Source organism: Alosa sapidissima, chromosome 1, assembly GCF_018492685.1.
Source record: "Alosa sapidissima isolate fAloSap1 chromosome 1, fAloSap1.pri, whole genome shotgun sequence".
Classification (NCBI taxonomy): Eukaryota; Metazoa; Chordata; class Actinopteri; order Clupeiformes; family Clupeidae; genus Alosa; species Alosa sapidissima.
The window spans coordinates 6,412,236-6,427,579 of NC_055957.1; the positions used below are offsets into that span (position 1 = coordinate 6,412,236).

General features: G+C 41.2%; 1 protein-coding gene across 1 annotated transcript; it reads right to left on the minus strand.

Annotated features, from left to right (window-relative positions):
- Window positions 1–231: 231 nt before the first annotated feature.
- Window positions 232–9,524, minus strand: LOC121720037. The gene is made up of 5 exons (XM_042105873.1): window positions 9,500–9,524; window positions 8,364–8,429; window positions 7,167–7,814; window positions 1,174–5,453; window positions 232–832 (listed from the first exon to the last, which is right to left on the minus strand). Coding segments are annotated over exons 2-5 (4,995 nt in total). The 5' UTR covers window positions 9,500–9,524; the 3' UTR covers window positions 232–831.
- Window positions 9,525–15,344: the final 5,820 nt, after the last annotated feature.

Genomic DNA, 15,344 nt, shown 5'->3' on the forward strand with positions numbered 1-15,344 from the left:
GTTGCCTATATAATAAATCAACTGTATAGCTCCCTGATATTTACATATTCATCTGTATATCTTTACCGTTATTTGCAACTTCTTTTGGAAAATGGCCCCCATACCCCTCCCATCCCTTGCAAGGACCGTCCAGTGTTATGCTCTCTCCTTGCCACCACCCACCCACCCAAACCCCACTTAGCGGACGGAATATGAAGTGAACTCATAATGACGTCATGTGTAACAGCCAGAATATAAATGCCTACCTATTCAAAGACAAATATCATTAATCACAGAAAACATTACAACAGTGAGATCAGTATCGCTTCATGAAAACTGTAGTATGTCTGCACAACTTCAACAACAACATCTTCTGTGCCTTTAATGTAGACATGATCTATTAATGTACCTTTTTCAGTTGTGGCTGCTTGCACATGTTGAGTGTATCCATGCCGTTCCAATAACTTGAGAATTGTAGACGATACAAAGATGTCCTCATTGAAGTCTCCCATGATGAGTTTCCTCCCAGGATGCTTTTCAAGTTCAAAGATGACCTGTAATAACTGTTCTCGAAACATGTCAATCTTATAAGAGCTGGGCCTGTACAACACAGCAGCAGTCAAATTTGCATGTGGTATTTCAAAATACAGACATTCCAAATTGCATCTTTCTGGAATTGACACCTGCACGTCAACGTTTTCTGAACAAAACAGACCAACTCCACCTCTTTGTTGTTGTTTCAGCGCTGCAAAGGCTGGCTCGGAGTCATTGTAACAGTTTCCTCTCGGATTGTGTTTGAAGACGTATCCTGGAAGTTGTGGCTCTTCATCAGTGTCTACATTGAGCCACGTCTCTGTTAAGCAAATACAGTCAGCATTCATGAGGGCTTTATGGGATTGAACATCCTGAATGTGAGCATTCAAACTCTGCACATTGTGAAGTGCTACTGTGCACACAGGGTTCATGTTGGATAAAACAGACATTCCAAAGTTAAACTCAGGCAAGCTTTTCATAGCTGAATCTACTTTGTTATCACAAAATATGGCAGATTCTTTGAAGTCCTCAATTATCAGCCCACCAAGAGTTCTCACGCGACTCAATGCAACGTATGCTTGCCCTGGAGCAAAGATCTTCTTGAGTGATACAACAGCCCTTTCAACAGTAAGCCCTTGACATTTGTGTACAGTTACTGACCAGGCCAGGCTAATCGGCAGTTGCCTTCGTACTCCACCATTATTAGCCACTTGTTCCTCTTGCACTTCCACTATCGTTGAACGTTCAGAAACCCTTTTTGCTTTTGACCTCTGGATCTTTCCTACATTAGGGTCTTCAAAGTCCACATGGATAGCTGCAGGCATGTCATCGTCTTGTTGACTTTGAATGATTTCCACGACTGTGCCACATGCTCCATTGACAAGGCCATCAGACACATCTATGTTTTTCTTCAACATGACCCTTGCTCCAACACCCAAGGAAACACATTTAGGCAAGCAAGAGTTGAAAACTTTTGTGTGAAAGCCAAATTTCCGTTCCATTCTTCCAGTTTTGGGATTTCGGACAAAGTCTTGAGCACGTATGCTGATTGCGTCTGGGCAGGTCTCTTGCAGTCTCTTCACGTTATATTCATCAACCTCTGCATTTGTAGCATACACATGAATGTCTGTAGATTCCTCACCAGTTTCACGCTGCCTCAGTGTGAGAACATCACAGTCGGTGAGAGGTTCGTTCTTTTTACGGACTCTGAGACGATTAAGCATTTCCGCAAATGCTGCATTTTCTTGTCTAACAACTTTAGTCAGTTCTGCAACCTCAAAGTTGTTGTCCCACAGGTTGGCTCCTTTGTTTTCAGCAAAAAGAGGCGTGCCTTTCACGGGCTTGAGTTGAAAAAAATCACCCACACAAATCAGGGAAACTTTGGCAAACAAGGAATAATCACCAGTCTGCTTAATTTGACGCAGTCTACCATGAATGTAGGCCAAAAGACGGTGGTCGACCATGGACACTTCATCAATGATCAGAATTTGCAAGCTGCCCATTTTGGTTCGCAAAGAATTGACTTTCTCATCACCTAGTGGTTGATATGGCAGTTTGACATTTGCACCAATGGAGAATGTATTGTGAATTGTTGCAGCACCAATGTTATATGCAGCCACTCCTGTAGGTGCTGTTAGAAGCACAGTGAGATCCTCAGGATTTTCAGCAATCTGTGACAACAGCCTGGTAGATTCGTAATGTATCGCTTTGATTAAATGGCTTTTCCCTGTTCCTGCTCCACCAGTAATGAATAATCGCAATGGTTCAGGATTTTGTCCAAACAGTTTCTGCAAACACCACTTACGAACAGCATAGAATATGGCAGACTGTTCTTCATTTAATGATCGCAATAAATGTAATGCATCTTGTCTGGGCATTGACACATGATTTGTTTCCAAAGTGCATGTAGTCTGTGGGTTTGCTGTCAGGTCAGGAATGAGTTTGTCATCATCATCACCTTCATCATCTACAACCTTTTTTTTCATCAGATTCAAACAACGAAGACGTTCCCTTTCTGTTTCAGGACATATCTGAGCCCAGGCATCTTCTAGATCAATTTTGTCTTCCAGCAACTGTTTAGCTCTATCAATCTCATCACTTTCTTTTTCAAATAAAGCTTTGTTGGTATCCACAATCGACTGCACTCTTTGAACATCAACACCACATTTCACTGCACCATTTTTATAGAAATCCTCATATGTATCAAACTGGGGCGGTTTGAGGTGACAGTCTTCATAGTAAGGCAAAAACAGTTGCAGCAATGAATGGAAGTACTTTTCGGGGTTTTTTGTGGGAGAAAATCTGGGATACCTCACGACAGCAGGTTCAGTTCGGGTCCTTCGTTTCACAAAGCCACAGTTGTTGTTGAGCTGTACAATGTCATGTGAATCTCTTTCAGCCGGAACCTGTGACTTTGGTAGAACTCTGTATTCAGAACAAAAACTGGCCAGGCATAAATCCTCAAATTGTGCATTCTGGGGTCTGCTCTTATACCTCTCAACCACATTGGTCATCCAAATGCTGCTTTCATCATTACACTGTTGGAATTGGGCTTTACTTTGGAGTAAATGCAGAGGTAAACTCATCCTAACAGGATTATCACCAACTGGAATGAACTGTACGTCGCGAGAGCATTCTTTCAAGTGCATGTGTGTTAATCGATAAACTGCCTCTTGGGCTGAAACTTCTCTGTTGTGTAGGTATACACTTCCAAGCTGTTTGAATGCTGCTTTTGCATCAAGGTTGCCATTCATTGACTCGTCTTGGGCACGTTGTAAGAGCAAACCCATTTCTTGTTCTGCTTTTGTGATGTACGACAGTATGTAGACCACAACTGAAAAGGCATCTGTGACATACTGGATATCCATATTGCCTTGCCAAGCACGGAGTAAGTCTTTGTTGTACTGGTTCACCCAAATGTCTCCAGGACTTCGTTTCAGGACAATGCTTTTCTTTTTGGAACATATGTTGTACGCCTTTTCAAACAAATCTTGATCTATCCCAAGAGACTCAAAAAATGCATCGGCTGTATCAAAATCCATGTCAGGCATGGTCAACGCAGTTTTAACATTCTTTATTATTGCACTCGCACTTGTATTGTCATCATTGCCATTCAAGTCCTCACAGTTACCGCCTCTTGTGATGAAAGTACAGCTTGATGGTGGCCGTGGGAAGTTGAACCTGCACACTGTGTTTTTCTTGCGGCAAGTCTTAGAGTGTCTTGTGCTGTGCCTCTGTACGCTGCTCACAACCTCATAAAGCTCTGCATCTGTTTCTGGTGGAATTTCACAGGTGATGTATGTATCTATGAACTGTGCCACTTCATCATCACTCTCTTTATCAATCTTGGGAGCATTTTCAACCCAAAAAAGACAGTGGACATGAGGAGAACCACGTTGTTGAAATTCAACACGATAAAAGTAGTCCTTTATTTTCCCTATGGGTTCTGCTGGCGACATGATTACATCACGGAGAAAGCAATGCCATCGGTGATCAAACATTCTTGCCGCTGTCACAGGGTTTTGGCGTATGAGTCCACATTTGTCAGACCAGTCAAGATCGTCAACAGACGTTTGTTTACCTTCTATTCTTAGAATAGAGTTCAGCATTTCAGGCCATCTCAAATCTGCAGAGCTAAAAGATGCAAAGAATGTGGGTATGGAGAGTTGTCTTATCATGGCAAATAAATCTTTCTGAACTGACATCCAGTATGGAGGTGTGCCACGAATTCCTCGTAAGAACTTGTATCCTTCGTCATTGCGCAATATTTTACCCAAGGAGTCTGAGTTCAACAACATGTCTGGTGATGCGTCTTTCAGAGGGGAGTTGCCGCCACCTTTGCGTAACGCCACTGATACACCAGATACAACTTGATGCACCTCTGATATGTATTGTGCGTAAAAAATGAAGTCTGTGTTCTGTGCAAAACGCCCATCTGCATTCAGAATGCGTGTATTCAGGTACCGAGACAGAGTTATTTTGGACTCTCTTTCATCATGGAATGTAGGTCCACCAGATGGAAACAAAACAGGGAAACATTTTGCCTCGTTGGTTTTATCGGACAGCAGCCTCACTGGACTGTTACCTTCACCTGGTGCCACATTAAGTATGTCCTGAAAATTCTGATCAATGATCTCTGAACCCAGATCGACAGGTTGTAATGATGTATCTGACAAAAGCCCATTCTGGTCTTTGATATAAGTCACATCTTCCTCTGCTTGCTCTTCAGGAACATTGTCATCATCACTGTTAGCAGGTGTTTCCTGTTTGGTGCTTTCCTCATGCTGGTCAGTGCCATTCAGAGAGTTTACCCATTCGTCATTCATAGTCACATCACCATACCATTTATTGTTTGCCATCAAATACCTCAGTGCATTTCTGACACGATCAGTGTGGACATACATGTACTCGTAATGACCTTTATATGTCAACTTGCGTTTCAGTTTCACTCTTATCATCTTGTCATCACATTCATTTCTTGGGAGTATATTTGTCACATTTGTGTTATTAACAGGAACAGAGACGCAAGGACCATGGCAAGCTCTCTGGCGGCCTCGAGGCAAACACAACAGCTTCATGAAGGGAATGTGACGTGCAATGAGATGTTGTTCCAAAGAGTTCAGACATTTAAGTTCCGGTGGAATATCATCCAAATGCATGTTGTTTGTGACACTCTCTTCGGGAAGTTTTCCTCCAAGTATTTTACGATGACATGTATGGCAAATCCATAATTTGCTTAATGGACTATCAGACAAATGACATTTCTGTTCACATTCATCATCACACACATGTAAATATTGCAATGTTATGCATCTATTAGCCAATGCAGCCACTTCTGCTCCTTTGCTTTCATAGTAATGTCTTTTACACTCAACCACCTGCTTCCTGAAGAGTAAACGATGACAGACTGAGCATACATATTCAGGACCACGGCTGACCTCCTGACGAAAATGATCAATAGCCAAATCAATGTCTCCCTGTTTCTTCTGCCATGTTGAATAATTTTCACAACCTTTTTTGATTTTGTTTACACGGATGTTTTCATTTTCTTGATACTTCCACTTATTATGCTCTTTAATTTTGTTCTGGAATCCAATGTTTTTCTTGTATTTTGTATGACTGTAGTCACGGACAAGATTCTGGAATGGCCCGTTTGTCTTATATTTGGCTTTGGAGTAATCACGCACATAAGTCTGAAAGCTCTTGTTTGTCTTATATTTGACACTAGAATACTCGCGTACCATTGCTTGGAAGGAAGCACTTTTCCTATATGTCATTTTAGAGTAGTCACGTAGCAATTCTTGATATTCAGGATCAGATGTATACTTATTCCGAACACGTGCACGCTTTCTCTCTCTGTAATCGCTGTCATTGTGATATCGCTGGCGATCTTTCTTTGCTTTCACATTTTCTGATTCATCGTTCAGCTTTCTTTTTCGTGTTGACCTCAACTTGTCATCAATCTTTACAGGCTGGCATATTCCTGCGCAACTTCTTGCATCTTTGTGTTGAACACATATTACAACCTCATAATGACTGCCAGTGTGATTTAAATAAATGCAATTCTCTCTACATGTCTGTGAGTCTGTAGGTCTGTGCATATTCCATCTTCCATCATTGAAAGTAAATATAGTTGTTTGCAATAAGTCAGCAGCAGCAAAAATATCAATCTCTTTTGCCCATGAACCACAGTAGTAGATTCTTGATTTACTCACATAATCCTGCACAGATGTGTATTCTTCCCTCAGATATGTTTCAAATTTGGCGCTGTTTCTCTGAAGGTGTTTCACGACAGCCCGTCTTATTTTCAAATGCTTGTCTTCATTGTGACAAATGCTAAAGGCTAGGCTACGGTAAAAGCAATTCCCATCAGGTTTTATGCTTTTTATCTTACAGGGAGATCCCATGTCATCGAGATCAATGGTTGCCATTAAGCTCAAATCAACATTTTCATGTTGAAGCTCTAAACGCGTGCACAGTGCATCTTGGTCTTGACGAGTTAAAGGTTTAAAAGCCTGTTTGTGAAATCTTATATCACTTATAATGACATAATTTGCTTGCACATCACACTGTAAAGGTTGAAAAGACTGTTCGTGCGCACCTGCATCAATAAGAATGACATAGTCTGTTGCAATGTTGTTTCGCTTAACACCCTTACTGGGAACTTGTCTCAAAACGTCACTGTACAGTGGTCTACTGTTTACATTAGAACAAGCATTTGTGTCTGGTATGGTCTGTGAACATTCTGTGCTACTTGTGAAATTAGCTGCAACTGTAGACGACCCACTTACAACTCGTTCACACACTTTAGGCTTACGCTTCACCACATCGCTGTAGAGTGGACAGCAACTTGCAGAGCTCGTTGAATCGTCCATCTGGGCGTTGGCATTAGTTATTACTGTGACTCCAGTTACCTCAAACCTTGGTGTGCTTATGCCAAAAGCTCGTGCAAAGTCGTAAACAAATGTGACCAGGGAGTGTATAGAGCTGAAGTATGCAACACAACTTGTCCTCTCACCTTTCTGGTTGACGTTTCTGTTAGCGTGTGAATCAACAAACGCAAACCTTGTTCCTGCATTCACTACAGCACATGTGTTAGCACAAATGGTCAACAAACAAGCATCATTACTAAACAGCGCACGCTGCAGTGCTACATCAAAAGGCATGGCAACATCACGTAAAGCATCGTCATAGTCATCAACCTGAATAAATCCAGTGTAAGAATCAGCAAAGTTTATTGAGAAATCACAATTCCACACTTCATATTGTCTAGGCAATTCAGACACAGCAATGTAACCCCTTCCTTGGTCTCTTATTTTACCCTGTGCACTCATTGACCTGTAAAGAACAGTTCCCTTAATCAAAACATCATCAAGATCTCCAGTTTCCCAGCTCCACACGTTCTTCATCTTGGACTTCAAAACAGCAGTCAAACTGATGGCACCACACTGCTTGTTGCGCACATTTCCAAACCGTGAATCGCCTTGATGAAAAGACCCCATCAGCACAGATCTCTCTGGGAAGTCAACAGATTCATTCAAAGAACAACAATCAGTAGCATTATTGTCATGGCACATATTCAGAGAGTTGGTAGAGTTTGTTTGAGAGTTGGTAGAGTTTGCTTGTATTGCGTCCGAAGACTGTAACTGGCATTGTAACTGGCATTGTAACTGGCATTGTAACTGGCAGTCCGAAGACTGTATAGCGTCCGAAGACTGTGTGTGGGCTTTTTTACGAGGACGCCCAACCTCGTCACAGGAGACCAAGTCAACCTGCGCCACCGGGGACCTCTTGCACGGCACCTGTAACACAGAAAACCCATCATAAGGTTACCAAGTCTAACATATCATACTTCTTTAATAATTTCATCATTAAAGCAACTAATATACTCATACTTTCAGAACAGTAATGTATATATATTTAGATCATAAATATTCAGCAACTTCTTAAAAGGAAATATGGCGAGTTTTCACATAGGTCTCCGTTTCTCATGGGTCACTGAGTACTGTTGGTATGAAACAAAGTCAAAACAATCAGTTTTTCCTAGTTCGAGTTGCTACAACCAGCAGCTACCGGTAAAAACAAACGTTTTCATTTTTTGTACCGACAATACTTGAGAAACGTAGATCTATGTAAGAACTCGCTGGATTTCTCCTTTAAATTAGACATGCAGCACATCCTTCATTAAAATCAAATACATTCAAAATGTAAGGGCATATTTCAAGCAAACATAAAAACTACTGTAAATAAGAATTGGGAGAAACATATCAAATGTGTCCAACATTACATGTTTCTTATTAAACACACAATCATAATACATCAGGACAGATAGTTAAGCTCAACAGCCTGACCTCAGTGGACCTCAAGTCAGCCTGTCTCTTCTTGGCCGCCCTGGACCGCTTGCTAGGAGGCGCCATCTGAAAAACACACAGAAAACACATCAGAAATCTCATACAGTTACACTGAAATATTTTTATCAGTTCTGTTGAACGCAGGCTTGTGCACAATTCCGAATTTTAGAATTGGCCTACATTCAATTAATGAATTGGAATTTGAATTGAATTGGCCCCACCCCACAGAATGTTGAATTTGAATTGGAATGACAGGAAGTGGAATTCAATTCATGGCAACACACAACAGGACAAATGTGTTGAATCTCACATACATTCAGTTTTGGGAAGGTTAGTTTGGAAATGTAATTGGTTACTGTTGTCAATTATAAGTTGTGTGTTTGTTGCGATCATATCTGACATATATTGTGAAACTTCATTGTTAAACACTACCCTTAAATTATGCATATGAATTTTAATTCTACTTCCTTTAATTCAAATTGTAATTCTACATCCTGTTGCACAAGCCTGGTCGAACAGGCAATAACAATGTACATATTTACATCATAAGGATATGATGTAAATATATCTAATATTTATCAATCAAAACGCTAACCTAAAAACAAACAAACAAAATAAAAATAAACATTCAGGTGTCAACCTATCCCACCTCAGTGCTGTTCCTGAACATGAACATTGAATAGTGGTGGCTCAGTAACACCATTTAGCTTACATCCTTAAACAGAACAGCGCCAAATTGATCAGAAATACTATCAATTTGTGCTACAGCATCTCTCCACAACCTACAATTTTGCTTCTTTGACTTCATGTGCAAGGGTAGCCCACACTGCATTCATCAAAAGGGGTGATATGTCACTTTATAGCTATTATTAATCTGCAAAACGAATTGACATCTGGAGGATTGTTACATACCACTAGGCACATACACACAAGTACCATGAAATGGAACCTGTTGCAAACATTTACAGCTACAGAGTTAGGCATGCACATTCTTGACCTAAAGTACAAGGCATATGAGACATAAATAAAACTAATGTATCTGTCAATGCAGCATAAAAGTTTCTAAATTTCCCTAGAAGTTGTACTGTTTATGTGATAGTATGCAACATAAAAGCCCTGAAACTTTTAACACTTACCTTTAGTATGTCAAAAAGCAATCCAAAATCTGGAAAATATTTAATATATATATAGGTTATGAAAGATACAAACTTAGCATTTACAATGACAGATAATGTACTTTAAACTTACAAACGTGTGGTTTGGCTTGTAACCATTCTTAAAATCTACCAATGAATTCTTCCAATGTATACATAAACAGGCTTGAAACATTCAGTTAACATGAAAACTAGCAGAATTGTTAAATTGGTATAAAACTAGCAAATTAGCTACCTAAAAGACATGCAGGACCTGCCACATTCTGTATTGAGCCAGGATGAAATCTGTATACTATGCCTTCAACATTTACTGACAGCCTCATAACTCCTAGATATGTTTTATTATAAAACATGCATATTTTCATTGTAAACACACAAACTTCTTATCATACAGGACTGTATGACATTGCATTCAAGAGTATTAACACCAAAGTATACATCTAGTCCCATATCTAAACCCAAACGAGACACCTCATAATAGTCATGGCATTGGTGGTCAGAGAAAAAAACGTCATACATTTAATTAAACCATCAAAAATACAATAGGCCGTTCGACAACTGAATATAGCCTCCAGAAAACAATAATTTAGACCAGGTCGCGTGCAACGAAATTGCTTGTCGCCTTGTGTGACCTTTTGCAATAGCAGCTACGCCAGTTCAAGAGTCTTTTAGCCATAACTTACCCTCGTAGCAATATATTTAGCCGCCAGAAACATTCCCCCCTCGCGTTTGAATGCTTGCTGCCAAACCACACCAATTTAACCTAGGTTACATCACCTGTTTAAGATTAATTAAATAACTGTATTTCTTAAGAATTACACATGCTTGCCTGCCTTCGCAAGCGGTCTTGCTGAGCCAACATCCAACATCAACTCATCTTAGCTCGCTAACGTTATGTTCTCCTGTTAGCTGCAAACACTGCTAGGAGTCTGCCTCTGATTTTCAATAGCAAGTAAACAACGTGAACTTGCATTCCTAACGGAGATGACTCAAAAACAACCAACTTCACAGTAATGTACCACGTTTTCTAACACACTGCTATTCAAGAAGCAGATGTGAGTTCAATTACAATACAAGGTTAATTGCTATCCAACAGCGCTAGCCTACAGCATGGCTGAAGCATCGTCCCAGTAATAATAACCTTTGACTGTATTCGACTATACAACGTTGTTCATGAGATAACAGCCAGTTCTCAAGACACTGCCTGCTTCAATCTGATTAACATTTTTGATTTATTAACGTTACAAATTCACATTTACACAACCGCTACCTTTCCTGCCTGCCCTGTAGAGTTTATCGTTCATAGTGTGACACGAACACGTTAACAAATGTAACAAAGGTGGCTATCTAGAGGCACATCAGCTAAACATATTTTAATATTTTCGTGAGTTTATTCTGTTATAAATACCTCAAAACCAAATATACCGACATATCAATTAATTTTCACGAGACATTACACACACGTCTTACCTTCAGCCAGCAATCACTGAAAAGGAAGAAGGTTCGTGATCACGGGCGAACTATTCGATGTTAATCGTCATAATAAAAGTCCCTAAACTTTTTCAACTTAATTTGCCATCCCCTGATATCAAAATATTCAAAAGATAACCAAATGTACCATCCACACAGTGGATGAAATGAAATTGTAACATTCAATGTTTTTTTTTACTCCTTTTTTTGGTTCTTTTTTTTTTGGTAATGAAATCAGTTTGTAGCCGTTTCATTAAAACCCCAAAGAGCAATTGAATATCGGAGCGTCTGACAATAGCCGATTTGATTTAGTAATGAAATTACTAAAAATGAACATTTCAGTTACCAGCTAAATGAAAGCACCAGATTTTACATTAGACTTCTATTCTTTAGCCTACACCCTACCGCGAATAAGGACATAGGTCTAGTACAAAACGCTGACCATTTGAAATAACAATGCTACAGACATCACGCAAACAAAAAAAAAGAAACACATTTTCCAAGTGCTTTTTCACCCTGTATTTTTCTCTTTTGCCCATTAAAAGGCAGGCTGTTAAAACAAGTCAGTTTACAACCCCGAAGGCTATCACTTCTGTGTCACTGGTCACGTTCAAACACGCAGTCAGGGTTGATATTAGCCTATGCTTCATGAAACTTACTTCAATAAGGCAAGGGTGACCTAAGTTTATCAGTTCTATTGAGGCTATAGTTATCGAGATCGCAATCACCACAAAAGCGGGCCAGGTCTAGCCTACTTCAAGACAATATTAGACTAAAAGCACAACCAGACTACAACCACAGCAATAAAGCCTAAGGATATAAAAAGCTATTCAATTTCTGCCTAGAAGCCATCACCCAAACTATCCCCTCCCCAATTCCATCAACCCCAAAACAAGACATGATTGAGAAAAGATCGAAAGAAATCGTAAACTTTATTTTAAACAACCAAATGCAAGCAAGAATTTTTTAACAAAGTCAAGGCAAACGGAAAAATAATCAAAACACCACAACATAACACATCAACACCCGATAGAAATTGGTGGCGAAGCCGCCAAACAGGAAGTGAGCTCATCTCAGCAACCCTGCCATGTATCATAACCAAACTTACTACATGGATTCATGACCCCATTAGGAGGACGCTCAAAAACTTTGGTGACCTTTGACCTGTAGGGGGTGCTGCAATTAGCAATATTGCATTTTGATCTGTAGTTGCTGATGTGTTTTATCAATCTTTTATTTTTTGATGTGAAACTCATGACAACATGTTACATCCAGTTAATTCTAATGCGTGCGTGCAAGGGCAGGGCAGGGCAGGACGGGGTGGGACGGGCTGGGGTGATTAAGTGGGGGGGGGGCTGGCTGGCGGAGGCGGTGGCAATAACTCAGCCCTGTTTCAGCCCTACAAAATCAGCTGTTTTGATGTGACACTTGTTGCAAGTGTTGCTCGCGGGTGTCTGCCGAGTTCTATCTTGTCGCCGTGGCTACTCCGGCCCATACTGCTTGGCCCCCTCATTGCTGCTTGCAGCTATATTTTCTTATTATTATTATTTAACATCTTTCCTCTGCCATTGAAGTCTATGGCAGCCCATAGAACCGTCTGGTAAAAAGTTGTGAAATTTGGCACACTGATTGGGGATAGTACATTGATTAATTTCACCAAGTTTCATGTCGGCACCTCGAGGGCTCTAGCGCCACCAACAGGCCAAAGTTTGACGTGCGTTCACGCACGTAACTTTTGACCTGTTGACCCGATTTTGAAAAATGAGGTATCGTTGGAATCCTTGGACCAAGCCGAGTTCAACGCACCCTATGACGTCATTTTCCGCCATGATGGATTTTCCGCCATATTGGATTTTAGTGAAAGTGAAACTAAAACTTCACAGGTCACAAATTTTGTCCGATCGTCACCAAACTTGACACACATGCTCTTCAGACCAAGCCGCACAAAAGTTATCACTTTTCGTCTTCGGAACTCAAACCGTTTGACCGTAACAGCCAATCGAAATATGCGGCGAAGCCGCCAAACAGGAAGTGAGCTCATATCTCAGCAACCCATTCATCTATCATAACCAAACTTAGTACATGGCCTCAGGACCCAATCAGGGGGACGCTCAAAAAATCTGGTGACCTTTGACCTCTAGGGGGCGCTGTAATTAAGAAACATGCCTTTTGGCCTGTAGCTGCTGTTTTGCTTAGAATTAAAATGCACTAGTGGTGTCTGGTAATACTGTTGGAGGTCCTTAGGCCGACCCAAGCCGACTTGTGATGTCATCGTAATTGATTCGGCCGCCATATTGGATTAAATCAAAAACACAAAAAAGTTTTGGCAGGTCACAAATTTCATCTGTTCCTCACCAAAATTGGCAGAGACCATCTTCAGACCATGCCTGATGAATGCATTGCTTTCTGGAACAATTGACAGAAGCTTTGGCCTGTACCAGCCAATCAAAATTTGCGGCGAAGCCGCCAAACAGGAAGTGATTTCATATCTCAGCAACGCTTTCATGTATCAAAACCAAACTTAGTACATGTACCTCAGACCACATCGGGAGGATGCTCAAGAAATTTGGTGACATTTGACCTCTAGGGGGCTCCGTAATTGACAAAAATGCATTTTGGCCAGTAGTTGCTGATGCGCATTATTTTGCAATGGAAGTCAATGGCAGCCCATAGAACCGTCTGGTAAAAAGTTATACAATTTGGCACACTAATTGGGGACAGTCCAATAATTCATTTCACCAAGTTTCATGCCGGCACCTCAAGCGCTCTAGCGCCACCAACAGGCCAAAGTTGGACTTGTGTTCACCGACGTAACTTTTGACCTGTTGACCCGAATGGCAAAATGAGGTATCATTGGAATCCTTGGGCCAAGCTGAGTTCACACCCCCACACACCCTATGACGTCAATTTTTGACCTCTGTGTTTAAATCACAGCAAGTGTGATCATATCTCAGTCAATCTTTTATTTTTGATGTGAAACTGATGACCGCAAGTTCCATCTAGTTCATTCTAATGTGTGCGTGCAAGGGTGGGACGGGATGGGATGGGCAGGGGCGGTTGCGGCGGTGGGCTGGCTGGGGGAGGGGGCGGTGACACTCAGGCCTGGTTCAGCCCCACAAAATCAGTTATGTTTTGATGTGAAACTTGACCTTGTAACTCAGCCAATCTTGGGTTGTATGGCATGGAACTTGCTGTGACTGCTTAAGGCTATATGTCTGATGCAACGGCATTGACTTACATGGCAAATCTGGCCTGCTAATCTCACTGCTTGGCCCCCTCATTGCTGCTTGCAGCTATATTTGGGGGCCAAGCAGCGAAGCTGCGAGGCAACCATTGTGTTTCTATTTGTTCTTATTATTATTGGGGGCCAAGCAGCGAAGCTGCGAAGGCACCCATTGTGTTTCTATTTTTTCTTATTGGGGGCCAAGCAGCGAAGCTGCGAAGGCACCCATTGTGTTTCTATGATTTCTTATTATTATTATTTAACATCTTTCCTCTGCCATTGAAGTCTATGGCAGCCCATAGAACCGTCTGGTAAAAAGTTGTGAAATTTGGCACACTGATTGGGGATAGTACATTGATTAATTTCACCAAGTTTCATGTCGGCACCTCGAGGGCTCTAGCGCCACCAACAGGCCAAAGTTTGACGTGCGTTCACGCACGTAACTTTTGACCTGTTGACCCGATTTTGAAAAATGACGTATCGTTGGAATCCTTGGACCAAGCCGAGTTCAACGCACCCTATGACGTCATTTTCCGCCATGATGGATTTTCCGCCATATTGGATTTTAGTGAAAGTGAAACTAAAACTTCACAGGTCACAAATTTTGTCCGATCGTCACCAAACTTGACACACATGCTCTTCAGACCAAGCCGCACAAAAGTTATCACTTTTCGTCTTCGGAACTCAAACCGTTTGACCGTAACAGCCAATCGAAATATGCGGCGAAGCCGCCAAACAGGAAGTGAGCTCATATCTCAGCAACCCATTCATCTATCATAACCAAACTTAGTACATAGACTCAGGACCCAATCAGGGGGACGCTCAAAAAATCTGGTGACCTTTGACCTCTAGGGGGCGCTGTAATTAAGAAACATGCCTTTTGGCCTGTAGCTGCTGTTTTGCTTAGAATTAAAATGCACTAGTGGTGTCTGGTAATACTGTTGGAGGTCCTTAGGCCGACCCAAGCCGACTTGTGATGTCATCGTAATTGATTCGGCCGCCATATTGGATTTAATCAAAAACACGTACACGTTTTTGCAGGTCACAAATTTCAGCGGATCCTCACCAAAATTGGCAGAGACCATCAACAGACCATGCCTGATGAGTGCATTGCTTTCTGGAACAATTGACAGA